Raw genomic sequence first — 14,864 nt, 5'->3', positions numbered from 1 at the left:
TATGGAGAGAAATAAAGAGTTGACGATTTGGGTCGAGATTTCATCAAGACTGCAATGAGGAAGAAGCCAGAATAAGAAGGTGGGAGACGGGGCAAAGGTGTACAAACTGGCAGTAATAGGTGAGACCAGGTGAGGGGAAGGTGGGTCAACAAATGCAGTTTTTAGATGTGTGTTTCGCGGCGGAGCCTTCCCCTATCTTCCCTCTGCCCAGCCAGGATACTGCAAGGAAGTTACTACCTGATGGTGTGGGAAATTTGGAAGCGGCACGAGGTTCTCTCTGCCCGCAGCCGCTGCCCCAACGCCAGACAAACCTGTTACTGCGGTTCCGCACGGCTTCGGTTCCCAGTGACTTGACGGGGTGTCTGATGGGGGGGAGATGGCGCCAGGGTGGGGAGAGCCACTGCACCAGCTGACGGGAGACTGCAAGCTTCGGTGACGTCGCCATGCAGGTTCAAAGGTTAAAAATTAACTTTAAAGCCAATGGCGCTAAACAAAGCGAGCGAGGTAGGGTGGTTTAAGCCCAGCCTCGGTGTGCAGAGGCAGGCTGTTGTAGGTCAAGGAGGCGGCGCGCTGGAGACGTGGGTAGCAGCGGCTCATCTTGCATCCCTGGGCCAGTGGCAAAGAAGTCGATCGTTTCCTTGCGGGATTTCCTTCTACTGTCTCTCTCCCTTTCACTGCACAGACCTCTCCTTTTCAGCAGCGCTTAGAGGAAGTCAAAAACAGGCGAGCTTCTCATCGTAAATGTTCCTTTGCCATTTAGCATGAATACATCCGAACAGAGGCGCTGTCATATTCTGTTGTACAAGTGAGTACAGTATACGGGGAAGAAAAATTATGAAATAATGCATTTCTTCTCAGTTTTTTTTTGCTTCCTCTCCCCTGCCAACCAAGGAACTTTATAAATTTGTTCCGTATTAATGCCATCAGTTGGTTCCCGTACCAACTGCCAACACACCCTTCTGATTTACCTCAGAATATCGGAATATTTGCAATCGCACACGCAGCGCCCAATAAGAGCATCTGATTATCCGACGGTTAAAAATATTATTTTCTTCCCCTTTGTCTTTTGTTCCATTGTAGGAAGACAAATTAGCTTGCCTACGACGAACTGGACCATGAGCAATGACTTCCCAGCGTGGAAATACATAACTGAGAACGCAACGGTGAGTGATTTTACTGGAAGCGAGATCAGCAATCATTAGAATGAGAGACAATTGCAGAGAGGGGGGAAAACCCAGGAGAGTGCGCTTTGAGTGATGCTTGATCAAAGGGCGGCCGGTTATTATTTTTGCTTGGAATATTCGTATTCCGTTGCTCAGAACAATGCTTTATTTAGAATATAACAATACCACGATTGTTCGCGGACCACAAGCTAATGACGACTATTCACATACAGCCCATCCAGTAACCATAAAGTGGATAGTTGCTGAAGATGTATTACCTTCTCGTATTTACATTAAGTGCAGAAAATAATTGCAATCTATACGTTTATCAAGAGATAGATAGGCCCTTATTACAGCAGCAGCGACACTCTACATAGCTTGCAATGGAGTGGGGGGGGGGGGAAGATATTTTGCAGTTGTGTTAAAATATGATCTACACTTAATGATCTTGAATATTATTTCTTAATGGCATCTGCTGGGGGTGGGAGCCTCGTTTCCTTTCTTCTGAACTGTGCAGATAATGTGCGCTTGTTATCTTGAACCGGTGTCTTCATTCAGTTAAATATTGTAGAACGATGCTTAATTAGCTCTTCGATTCCTTGCTACATTAGAGTGTAGCAAGGCTGATAGAACACTACAGCTTATGTGATGCACGACAGAATTTATACATGAAAGTTGCCTTTGCTTAAAATGCTGTTTGTCGGTAATTGTAAAATGATTGCAAAAATCAACATTGTTTTTAGATTTTTTATTGTCTGTATTACTAGTCTATGGCCCTTGGCTAAGTACAATAGAGACAGCTGCTCCATTTTTTTTCGCTGCCCTGTTGCCTAGGTGAATGTATAATCCTTTGGGTATGAACCACGTGTTGATAGAGGCTGAGATTCTCTCTCAGTTTCTGGCTGCCCACGAAACGCCTTTGCCCCCTTCCCCTGAGCCGAGAGTGAAGCCGAGTGGTTAGAGCCAATGGTTACAACATCCATGCCGTAGCTGTCTGAACTTATTGTGCTGGGCTTGATTGGTGTGGACATGTTCTTTAAGAGTTATTGAAAATCAAACGGTATCGTAGAACATGCTGGTTCGAAAAGAACACCGTGAAATATTAACTGAATGAACTTTGAATATTTATAAGGGGTATGTAAGAGTATTTGCAATTTTCCTTGTAAAATAATGCAGCGTGACAATGAAAGTGTTCATTGGTTAAAAATTGACCATAATCGCCCCCCACCCACCCCGTTCCTCTTTTACAAATCCCCATTCTAGCTCCCCTCTTAACCTTTCCTTGGCTGCACATCACTTCCCTACCTCCCTCTGGTGCCCCTCCTCCTTCCCTTTCTCTCATGGCCCACTCTTCTCTCTTTAGCAGATTCCACCTATCACCTCCCAGCTTCTCACTGCATCCCCTCTCCCCCACACACCCTCCTTGACCACTCACCTGGCTTCACCCATCACCTGCCAGCATATAGTCCTTCCCTTCCCCAACCTTCTAATTCTGTCTTCTTCCCCTGTCCTTTTCAGTACTGATGAATGGTTTAGGCTTGAAGCGTTGACTTTCATTTCCCCCATTCCCCAATAGATGCTGCCTAACCTGCTGAGTTCCTCCAGCATTTTATAAGTTGCAGATAATTTGATGGGGCTGATTCCGTTGTCAAAATAGCAGTGAAGCTGACAGCTTTCACCTTTTTATGTTAGTGGCTCAGAACTCCAAACAAGGTTATAATATAAGTTTACAGCAGGGGTTCCCAATCTGTGATCCATGGGCCCCTTGCTTAATGGTGTTGGCCCATGGCATAGAAAAGATTGGGAGCCCCTAGTTTAGAAGAATGAGGGGGAGTCTTACTGAAACCTACCAAATATTGAAGGCCTGGATAGAGTGGGAATGGCGAGGATGTTTCCTATAGTGGGGAAGTCTAGGATCAGAGGGAAGAGCCTTAGAATAGAAGGACATCCCTTTAGGACAGAGATGAGGAAGAATTTCTTTAGCCAGAGTGTGGTGAATCTGTGGAATTCATTTCCACGGATGGATGTGGAGGCCAAGTTTTTGGCTATATTTAAGGTGGAGGTTCATAGGTTCTCGACTAGTAAGGGTGTCAAAGGGGAGAAGGCAGGAAAGTGGGGTTGAAAGGGATAATAAGTGAGCCGTGATCGAATGGCAGCCTCCAGGAGAACCACGGCTTTTCTTATGGTTTGGAGACTGGGAAGCTATGCTGGCCAGAGTCAGGGCTTTATGCGTTGACTCTTGGTGGGGTGACCCATGCCAGACCAGTCAAAACGTAGAAGCTGGACTGAGTGGTCCACTGGTACTCCGGGTTCAGGGACTCAGCTCAGGGCTAACAACCCAGACTGGTAAAACAAAACTGTTACGGAAACTGCAATGAAGACTCCTTCTATGTCTGAGTGGCCATGGACTGAGAAGGAGGACCTTCATTGCTACCCTATATGCCAGTGGCATAACGGGCAGTTAGTGAGATCAAATGGCTGAGCCAACTCAATGGGCCAGATGGCCTAATTCTGCTCCTATGTCCAAAAATTGACAATGGTGTTATGTCCTCTCGCATCTTGTTGCTTGTAGCCTTTGGATATCATTAAACTGTCACATGGGTTCAGAAAATATGAACCCTGAACCTCATAGCCCAGGCCGAGAGTGTTAAGAGGATTGTGGTAGGATAGTGGAGGGTGTGGCCTGATCATATTGAAGTAGGAATAACCATTATGGCCATTCACTCCTGGGAGACTTGAAATGGAGGGCCATTTGGGCAATTCCTACTTCTGCTCTTTAACCGGCACAGGTATTTTGAGCTAGCCTGGTATCATTTTAATGACCAAGCAAATGTAATCTCCTCCTACAAGTTTCTTTGTGTAATCCACTAAATGTGTGTATCCCATTTGTTATCTATCACTTGTCAGAAGTGATTAAAATTTTAAACTTGCATTCAGTTTTCTTTTGCTTCCTTATTTTGTGTGTGTTCTTTTAATGATTTTAAACTTTCATGATCCTTGCCTTTCTTTTGGTGATTTACAGGTGATACTGTTGGTAATATGTTTTTTAAAAATTTCTGCACCTTCTGATGTCATTGCTAAGCACTGTGTTTCCTGATTTCTCAGCTACCTCACTTTGGCCGCTCACTCAGTGGCCACTTCATTAGGTCCCCTCTTTCCCCCCCATTCCTGATGAAGGGTCTTGGCCCGAAACGTTGGCTACTCATTTCTCACAGATGCTGCCTGACCTGCTGAGTTCTTCCAGTGTCGTGTACGTATTCTTCACTTCATTAGGTGCTTGTTAATGCAAATATCTGCTTGTATACCTGCTTGTAAATGCAAATATCTAATCAGCCAATCATGTGACAGCAACTTAATGCATAAGAGCATGCTGACATGGTCAAGAGGTTCAGTTGTTGTTCAGACCAAACATCAGAATGGGGAAGAAATGTGATCTAGCTGCCAGATTGTGGAATAATTGTTGGAGCAGGTTTGAATATCTCAGAAACTGCTGATCTCCAGAGATTTTCATGCACGGCAGTCTCTAGTGTTTACAGAAAATGGTGCAAGAAACAAAAAAGTACATCCAGTGAGCAGCAATTCTGTGGGCAAAAAAATGCCTTCTTAATAAGGGAGGTTAGAGGAGAATGACCAGACTGGTTTAAGCTAACAGGAAGATGATAGTAACTCAAATAACCACGTTTCAACGGTGTGCAGGAGAGCGTCTCGGAATGTACAACATGTTGAACCTTGAATTGGATGGGCAACAGCAGCAGAAGATCACGAACATGCACCCAGTGGTCACTTTATTAGATACCGGAGGTGCCTAATAAAGTGTTCACTAAGTGCATTTGTTCACACTTTGCCGAACTTGCAACACTAAAGAAATGACTGAGAGAAATGGGAGAACATACAGCAGAGAGCCCATTCAGCCCGTTGAGTCTGTGTGAGCCTAAAATGGAACTCTTTAGGTTTTGCTCTCTTTCTTAGGTTGTGGTGTATGGTGTTGCAGTTTGTACCCCAATTGCACCCTTGTGACCAATTAACCTACTAACCTGAACATCTTTGGAATGTGGGAGGAAATTGTAGCAGCCGGAAGAAACCCATGTGGTCACGGGGAGAACATACAAACTCTTTACAGACGGAGGTGGGATTTGAGCTGGTGCTGTAATAGCACTGTGTTACTGTGCCGCTTGTGCTTTCCAACGTGGAAAGATTCAGAGCCAGATGTCCTCCACCTTCCCCACTTGTGTACAAGGCAAAGAAAGACTCACCCTAAAGGCATTGTTCCCATCAAAATTTTAAATGGCTTTACATATAAGGGAGAGAAATAGATAATGGGAAAGAGAAATTGCAAGAGGGGAGAAAAGTTACATATAACCAGAAATTCCATTTCTCCCACATCTGGTGTGACAACCCGTTCCTTTGTTTTGTGTTCATTCAAGTAGTTGAAAATTACCTTGAGTGGTTCCTGAGAGCAGTGCATGCTGAAGATCAGTCTTATTAAAGAATAGCTTTATTTATTTGTCACATGTACATTGACACATGCAGTGAAATGTATTGTTTGCGTCACAGCCAATGCAGCCAGGGGATGTGCCGAGGGCAGCTTGCGAAGTGTTGCCATGTTTCCTGTGCCAATGTGGCATGCCCAAATTCTCACCCTAACCCGGGAGGAAACCGGGTCACCTAGAGGAAACCTGTGTGTTCACAGGGAGAGTGCACAGACTCCTTGCAGACTGCGGCGGGAATTGAACCCAGAATTACTGGTGCTGTTAAGTGTTACACTGACCGCTAGGCTACTGTGTTGGGGAGGTGGTCAGATCGGAAGAAACTCGCTGAATGGTGGCCACATGATCAGCTGAAGAGAAGGAAAATGCGAGAAAAGGGGGAGAAGCAGTGATCTCCAGTGTATCTTCACATATTATCCAGTAAACTACACTATTAGAGGCCCCAGGTCCCTCTCCGGTACAGACTGATTGCTCTGTCAGAGACTACACACTATGGCACTGACATGGGAAGCATAGACATCCAGCAGTCTTGAAAGAGAAGCCATTGCCTATAAACCGAACAGTGAGTGATGAGTCTGGCAAACTCTGTGTGCTAAACATCAAATTCCCATGGCGGGGGTGGAGGGGTCCTCTAATACACATCTCATGCTTTCTGTCTACTTGCGAGTCAAGATGATAGAGTGCACCTTTTTAGCTTTAGTGTACAGTACTTGGTCATTGTATTAGATACAGCTGTTAATGCAAATATATGATCAACCAATCATGTAGTAGCGACTCATAAAAACTCATAAAAGCATTCAGACATGGTCAAGAGATTTAGTTGTTCATACCTTCATGAAGGTGGAGCAGTGGATATAGCATATATGGATTTCAGTAAGACGTTTGATAAAGTTTCCCCATGCAAGGCTCATTCAGAAAGTATGGAGACATGGGATCCCGGAGACCTTACTTTTTGGATCCAGAACTGGTTTGCCCACAGAAAGCAAAGAGTGGTTGTAGACGGGTCATATTCTGCATGGAGGTCGATGACCAGTGGTGTGTGCAGGGATCTGCTCTGGGACCCCCTCCTCTTTATGATTTTCATAAATGACCAAGATGAGGAAGTAGAAGGGTGGGTTAGCAAGTTTGCTGATGACACAAAGGTTGGGGATGTTGTGGATAGTCTGGAGAGTTGTCAGAGGTTACAGCGGGACATCGATAGGATGCAGAACTGGGCTGAGAAGTGGCAGATGGAGTTCAACCCAGATAAGTGTGAAGTGGTTCATTTTAATTTGAAGAGAATATAGTATTAATGGTAAGAATCTTGGCTGTGTGGAGGATCAGAGGGATCTTGGGGTCCATGTCCATAGGACACTCAAAGCTGCTGCGCAGTTTGACAGTGCTGTTAAGAAGGTGAATGGTGTGTTGGGTTTCATCAACCATGGAATTGAGTTCAAGAGACATGAGGTAATGTTACAGCAATGCAAGACCTTGGTCAGACCTCACTTGGAGTACTATGTTCAGTTCTGGTCAGCTCATTACAGGAAGGATGTGGATACTATAGAAAGGGTGCAGAGGAGATTTACAAGGATGATGCCTGGATTGGAGAACATGCCTTTTGAGAATAGGTTGAGTGACCTTAGCCTTTTCTCCTTGGAGCGACGGACGATGAGAGGTGACCTGATAGAGGTGTATAAGATGATGAGAGGCATTGATCATGGTGATAGTCAGAGGCTTTTTCCCAGAGCTGAAATGGCTAACATGAGGGGGCACAGTTTTAAGGTGCCTGGAAAGTGGTACAGAGGGGATGTCAGGGGTAAGTTTTTTACACACAGAGTGGTGGGTGCGTGGAATGCACTGCCAGTAAAGGTGGTAGAAGCAAATATAATAGGGTCTTTTAAGATACTCTCAGATAGGTACACAGAGCTTAGAAAATTAGAGGGTTATGCAGTAGGGTAATACTAGGCAGAGTAGGTTACGTGGTCGGTGCAACATTATGGGCCAAAACGACTGTAATGTGCTCTAGATTTCTATGTTCTATATACCAAACATCGGAATTTGGAAGAAATGAGATCTAAGTTACTTTGACCGTGGAATGATTGGTGGTGCCAGACAGGGGTGATTTGAATATTTCAGAAACTGCTGATCTCCTGGGATTTTCATGTACAACAGCTCCTAGAGTTTACAGAGAATGGTGTGATAGCAGAGCATGTCCAGATATTTGAACGATACCTCGTGTACCTAATAAAATTGCCTCTGAATGTATGTTCATGGTCTTTATGCTGTTGTAGCCCATCCACTTCAATACTTGACAAGTTGTGTGTTCAGAGATGTTCTGCACGCACCACTCTTGTAACATGTGTTTATTTGAGTTACTGTTACCTTCTTGTCAGCCTGAACCAGTCTGGCCATTCTCCTCTGACCTCTCTCACTAACAAGGCGTTTTTGCCCACGGAATTGCCACTCTCTGGATGTTTTTGGCTGTGCCCCTATGCCACCCTTTGAATGTTGGGCATTCTCTGCTTTATTCTTGAGATATAGGACAGATCAAAGGATACTTTAGACTTTGCAACAACTAATGAAAGCATAGAGAGAAAGGAGAGGAGTGAAAGGGAAGGCCTATGATGAATTGGAAAGCAGGCAAAATTAGCTCACCTGGGCTGATAATAAACAGAGATTCTGTAGATACTGGAAATCCAGAACAACACACACACACACACAAAATGCTAGAGGAACTCAGCAAGTCAGGCAGCATCTATGAAGGAAGCATCTATACTCCCTTCAGCAGAGCTGATGACAAGTCTCAACCTGAAATTTCGGCTGTTTATTCCCTCCATAGATGCTGCCTGACCTGCTGAGTGTGTGTTGCTCAAGATTTGCAGCATCTGCAGTATCTCTTTTGTCTTTTAAATGTTATTATTTTACTTGCCTCTCCCTCTTCCTGTGGCAGATTGTTCCTTATACCCACCTCCCTATCCCTGAAAAACTTCCCTCTTAAACTATTGCCTTCTAGTTTTAGACTTCCCTACATGGAGAAAAAGGTTAGAATCTCCTCTTGGAAAAAGAGATCAGGCAGAATGGCAAACAAGAGCAACAGACACAAATTGCTGGAGGAACTTGGCAGGACAGGCAGCATTGATGGAAAAGAGTAAATGGTTTCCCAGTACAATACTCGTTGCTCAGGTTGAGTGAAAGAGTGAAACTGAATTATCTGAAATTGTCAAAGGGAAGGACGGTGAATATGGAAAATCTGAGATTAAAACACTGCTTTATCCAAATTTGGCATCAACCAAATGGGATGCCATGGTAGTGTAGCGGTTAGCGTGATGCTATTATAGCTCAGTCGATCCAATATTCGGGGTTCAATTCCCACATCATTCTGTAAGGACTCTGTACGTCCTCCCTGAGAAATGCATGGGTTTCCTCTGGGTGCTCCAGTTTCTTCCCACATTAACCAGGTAGGTTAATTGGTCATTGGCAATTGTCCAGTAATTAGGTTAGGGTTAATCAGGTTTATTGCTGGGCGATTATAAGAACATAGGAAACAGGAGCAGGAGCCCATTGAGCCTGCCCCGCCATCCAATAAGATCATGGCTGATCTGTCCGTAAACCCAGCTCCATCTACCTGCCTTTTCCCCATAACCCTTAATTTCCTTATTATGTAAAAACCCGTCTAACTGTTTCTTAAATATATTTAGTGAGGAAGCCTCAACTGCTTCCCTGGGCAGAGAATTCCACAGATTCACCACTCTCTGGAAGAAACAGCTCCTCCTCATCTCCATCTCAAATCTTCTCCCTTGAACGTTGAGGCAATGTCCCCTAGTTCAGGTCTCACCTACCAATGGAAGCAACTTTCCTACTTCTATCTTATCTATGCCTCTCAAAATTTTGTACGTTTCTATAAGATCCCCTCTCATTCTTCTGAACTCCAGAGCGTATAGTCCTAGGCGACTCAATCTCTTATGGCTTGAAAGGGTGGAAGGGCCTACTGCATGTTGTATCGCTAACTAAAATAAATAAAAAATAAAAGTAGCTACTCTCTTTGATAGATCCAGAAGATTATCATGCAATTAATTCGAAGGGGAAATATTATTGTTTGGAAGGCTATGGTGTTTAAGAATGCTGGCAAAAATCTTGAGTGCTGTGTTACTGATTTACTTGCCCCAGAAGTACAAGTAAGTGGTTTGCTGAAAGTAGATGGAGTGGTGAGGAAGGCTTTTGTCATGCTGGCCTTGATCAGTTAAGGCATTGAGTGTAGAGGTTGTGATGTTAAGCTGCAGTGATACAAGATGTTGGTGAGGCTGCAGTTTATAGGAATTATACTGTTAAATGGAAAAAGTGCAGGGAAAGATTTACAAGGATGTTGCTAGGACTAGGTTATACAGTTATAGAGTAGAGAGATGTTGGGGGACAAAAGATTTAAAGATAAAACATTAGCTTTGTTTATCACATGTACATCAAAACTTCAAAACACAGAGTGGTTTGTGTCAAATCAGATGGATGAGGATTATACTGCACCAAGTGTTGCCACAACTCACTAACCCCAGTCCGTATGTCTTTGGGATGTGAGAGGAAACCAGAGCACCCAGAGGAAACCCATGTGGTTACAGAGAGAGCATACAAACTCCTCACAGAAATAGTGGGAATTGAACCCTAATCAGTGATCACTTGGCACTGTAAAGCAACGTGCTGACCGCTTTGCCACTGTCCTGTCCAGGACTAGCGGACTGTTTCCCACAGACCATGTCCCACTTAGTGGCTTCCTTTTGGCAAGTGATAGTCTTGCAAGGAGCTGAAGATTCATAATGATAACTGTCAGTGGAGAAACTTGTGCCAAATGGCACAGGGGAGTTGGAATAGAGAGTTATGGATGGGAGAATTTAATGAGATTTGGGAAGAGGTTTTGCCATAATGTTTGTCAAGAGAGCTTTTCAGACATAATGCTGGATGTCCTTGAAAAGATTACACAATGAAACATTGCTTTACAAAGCAGCATCCATCATCAAGGACACCCAACAACTAGGCCATGTTCTCTTCCCACTGCTGTCAGCAGGAAGGATGTACAGGAGCCTTGGGACCCACAATACCAGTTATTACCCTTCAGCCATCAGACTCCTGAGCCAGTGTGGATAACTTCACTCACCTCAACACTGAACTGTTTCCACAACCTATAGACTCACTTTCAAAGATTCTATGAATCATGCTCTCTACATTGTTTATTTGTTTATTCTATTTTCATGGTTTCTCTTCTGCACATTGGTTCTTTGTCAGTCTTCCTGTGTAGTTTTTTTCAATGATTCTAATGTAATTCTTTTGTCTACTGTGAATGCCTGCAAGAAAATGAATCACAAGGTAGTATCTTGTCACATATGCATACTTTGATAATAAATTTACTTTGAACTTTGGGATCTGATAGGAGAGGAGAGTGGACCATGGAATAAAGGGAAGGTGGAGAAGAAGGGAATGAATGGGTGTTGGGCTAATCAAGAGTATGGGAGAAGGGATGGAAAGGCAGTGGATAAGGGGGGAAAAAATGGTGGACTGAGCAGAGTTATTACCAGAGTTTGGAGAAATGGATGTTCATACCTTGGTGAAATACAAATGTATTTGAGTCGCACCCAAAGCAGCATCCAAGCTCGATTTCAATGTTAAAGAGAAATTTGGAGAGGTACATGGATGGTAGGGGTGTGGAGAGCTGTGGTCCTGGTGCAGCTCAATGGGAGAAGCCAGTTTAAATAGTTCAGCATGGACTAGATGGATCGTAGGGCCTGTTTCTGTGCTGAACTTTTCTATGACTCTTGAGCAAAGATTTCAGTTTGGGAAACCAACAAAAATTTAAATGCTTCGGGAATGTTTCCCAAGTCAAAACTCTATCCATTTACACTTTACCAGCTTCCATAATGTTTGTGTTCTTTACGCTGAATGATTAAATCGTGTAATTAGGTGAAATGCGGGGGTGACTGGCCTGACATCACAAATTGATTTGGAGAGTCTTTTTTAAAAAAAAAACAATGTGAGGAGTTTGAATAACTATCAACTGAATTCAAAAACTAATACCAATGCTGAGGTAATGTATGTAAGATAAATTTTGTTTAACTATCATTTACCTCCTCCCTTTAACCTGTAGTTACAGTCTGAGATTAACCTGAGAATACTTTTGCAATGTTGATACAGTATTAGGCAGGGACGTGATTCTCAGTGCAGTAGGTGTTTAAATATGCTTAGCATAGTGTCAGAACTAAAAGAAACTTCTATTAAGCTAACAACGAAAAACATTCTCTTGTCATAATAAATATATTGATTGTAGACTTTAGAAAGGGTAAGACGAGGGAACACACACCAGTCCTCATAGAGGGCTCTGAAGTGGAAAGAGTGAGCAATTTCAATATCTCTGAGGATCTAACCTGGACCCAACTTATCAATGCAGCTACAAAGAAGGCATGACAGCGACTATATTTCATTGGGAGTTTGAGAAGGTTTGGCATGTGTCCAAAAGCACTCACAAATTTCTACAGATGTACCGTGGAGAGCATTCTAACTGGCTGTATCACCATCTGGTACAGGGAGTGGGGACACTGCACTGGATCGAAGTAAGCTGCAAGAGATTTGTAAATTTACTCAGCTCCATCATGGGCACTAGACTTCATTGTATCCAGGACATCTTCAACAAGCAGTGCCTCAGAAAGGTGGCGTTAATCATTAAGGACCCCTATCACGCAGGACATGCCCTTTTCTCATTGCTACCATCAGGAAGGAGGTACAGAAGCCTGAAGACACACACTCAGTGATTCAGGAATAGATTCTTCCCCTCTGCCATCAGATTTCTGAATGGACATTAAACCCACAAGCACTACCTCACTAATTTTTTATTTCTATTTTTGCACTACTTATTGAATTTAACTTTTTAATATATCTATATGCTTACTGTAATTCACATTTTTTTCTTTATTACTATGTACTACGTTATATTGCTGCCACAAAGTCAACAAATCTCAGGACATATGCTGGTGATATTAAACCTGATTCTGATTCTAGCTTAAGTGATCAGTGGTGATAATAATAGTGATGATGTATCATTACATACAATAATCCACTTGTGAGGATCCTAAATCCTTACCTGATTTTGTTTTCCAAGCTTTGGTTAAAATCATTGTCGAAGTAATTTATTCTGGTCTGCAATGCTAAAAGTGGATGCAAAATTTCATTTGAAGGACATGCCGGTGATTTAAATAACACTGGAATGTCTATCCAACCTACAGTAGTTGTTACAGTATGTCTCCCGTGTGTTAGCTTTACCTCAGCTGGTAGCATTTATAAAATAAGATTAACTTTCTTTGTCACATAGTGACGTAGAGAAATACAGCACGGTAACAGGCCTTTCGGCCCATCTAGTCCATGCCAAAACCATTTAGACTGCCTACTCCCACTGGCCTGCTCCCCATAATCCATGTACCTATCCAAACGTTTCTTAAATGTTGAAATCAAGCTTGCAGACACCACTTGTGCTGGCAGCTCATTCCACACTCTCACGAGCCTATGAGTGAAGAAGTTTCCCCTCATGTTCCCCTTAAACTTTTCACATGTATTTTGAAATATCGAGATGTACGGTGAAATGCATCGTTTGGTGCTGAGTTTGTGCGCACAGAGATGGATAGAATGGTGGGGGGTTAGGGGAACCTTTCTTTACCATCATCCATCTGACAGCAAATTGACAGACCCACCAGCAGATAGATTATCCAGGACTAAGTACCGCTCTCCGGTTGCTTCAGGATGAAGGAATACTCAAACACAAGAGATTCTGCAGATGCTGGAGATCCTGAGCAGCATATACAAAATGCTGGAGGAACTCAGCAACTCAGACAGCATCCATGGAGAGGAATAAACAGTCACCATTTTGGGCTGAGACCCTTCATCGGATTAAGAAGGGGGATTGGGAAGAAGCCAGAATAAGGTGGTGCGGGGGGAGGGGAAGGAGTACAATCTGGCAGGTGAGAGGTGAGACCAGGTGAGGGGAAGAAAGGTGAGAGGGGGGAATGAAGTGAGAATCTGGGAGGTGACAGCTAGAAAAGAAAGAATAATAAATCTGACAGGAGAGGAGAATGGACCATGGAAGACAGGGCAAGAAGAGGGGGACCAGAGGGAGATGATGGGCAGTGAGGAAAAGAAAGGATGAGAGGGGAGCCAGAATGGAGAATGGACAAACAATAAGAAGGGAGAGGGTGTTAGAGAACTTGATGTTCATGCCAATCGAAGCTCAAACCCCAGATATCACTGCAGTAAAAATGTCCTGTTAATCCCTTTAAGTTCTCCCTCCAGTTTTCTCTCTCAGTAATAAAGGAGTTCTTTAATGGGAGAACAGCCATGTCCTGACTCCTACCATTAATGTTTAATGGTGGGGTCCAGCATTGGCCACAATTCAGCATGCACATTAAAATGCCTGTACAGCTGATCACTGCTCTCAACCACACTTGGTCGGAGTCCGATATCCCTGACAGTATGGAAAGTGTGCTCACAGTGGAGTTGCCTGAGTCCATGGCCTCTTGCCACCCTGTGTATGTGTAAAGTTCCTCGCTGTTTCTGATGATCAAATGACTGCCTCCCTCTCACTACTCGCATCTGAGGGTAATGATTCAAGTTGAGGCAATGAGTGCAAATTGCATGAGGGACGGGAACCAGTTTCTGAAGGGAATGTCCTGAAGGAATCATGAGGGCCAGGGGTCACCAGTTGGGTGAGAGGGTGAGAAAGGAGCATGCTTTGCTGTTGTGCTGTTGTTGTTATGATTTGTAACTCCATAAACTAACAAACAAAGGATACAGGAGCCCAGGGATAAATGTGTGTAGTTTATTTCCATTTTTACGTAGTGAGGCATGCACTTATGACGTGGTAGTGTAATGACGTATGCCATTCACATACTTTTACACATAATGCATAATGAATCCTGTAAACAACAAAGAATGCTTAATCAAACAACATATTTGCAATACTACTCAAATATTACTTACACAACAGTTGTTTGTGCTGCTGCTTTGGTTGTGAACATTGTGGGCATACTTTGTTGGTGCTGGAATCACTTGTGGGCTGTTTTCAGCATGTCCTTAGGTTCAGCAGTCCTGAAGAAGGTTCTCGGCCCATAACATTCACTTCCTTCGATGCTGCCTGACCTGCTGAGTTACTCCAGCATTTTGTGTGTGTTGTTCTGTCCTTGAGTTTGTTGGTTGTTAACACAAACGACAC

The 14,864-nt window shown here is 43.5% G+C and overlaps 1 protein-coding gene across 8 annotated transcripts in view; it reads left to right on the top strand.

Moving 5' to 3' along the window:
* Nucleotides 1-14,864, top strand: part of cbarpb (CACN subunit beta associated regulatory protein b) — a 262,852-nt gene that overhangs the window by 57,542 nt on the left and 190,446 nt on the right. For 5 of the 8 annotated variants that reach the window (XM_073068267.1, XM_073068259.1, XM_073068261.1 and 2 more), the window contains one exon: nucleotides 1,081-1,163. In XM_073068267.1, coding sequence (XP_072924368.1) covers nucleotides 1,081-1,163 — 83 coding nt within the window. Of the gene's footprint in view, nucleotides 1-60; nucleotides 80-286; nucleotides 458-490; nucleotides 806-1,080; nucleotides 1,164-14,864 lie in introns of those variants that run through there. The other 3 variants (XM_073068265.1, XM_073068264.1, XM_073068260.1) reach the window with 3 other exon arrangements.

Source organism: Hemitrygon akajei, chromosome 16 (assembly GCF_048418815.1).
Source record: "Hemitrygon akajei chromosome 16, sHemAka1.3, whole genome shotgun sequence".
NCBI lineage: Eukaryota > Metazoa > Chordata > Chondrichthyes > Myliobatiformes > Dasyatidae > Hemitrygon > Hemitrygon akajei.
This window is presented reverse-complemented; position numbering and strand designations above follow the sequence as displayed.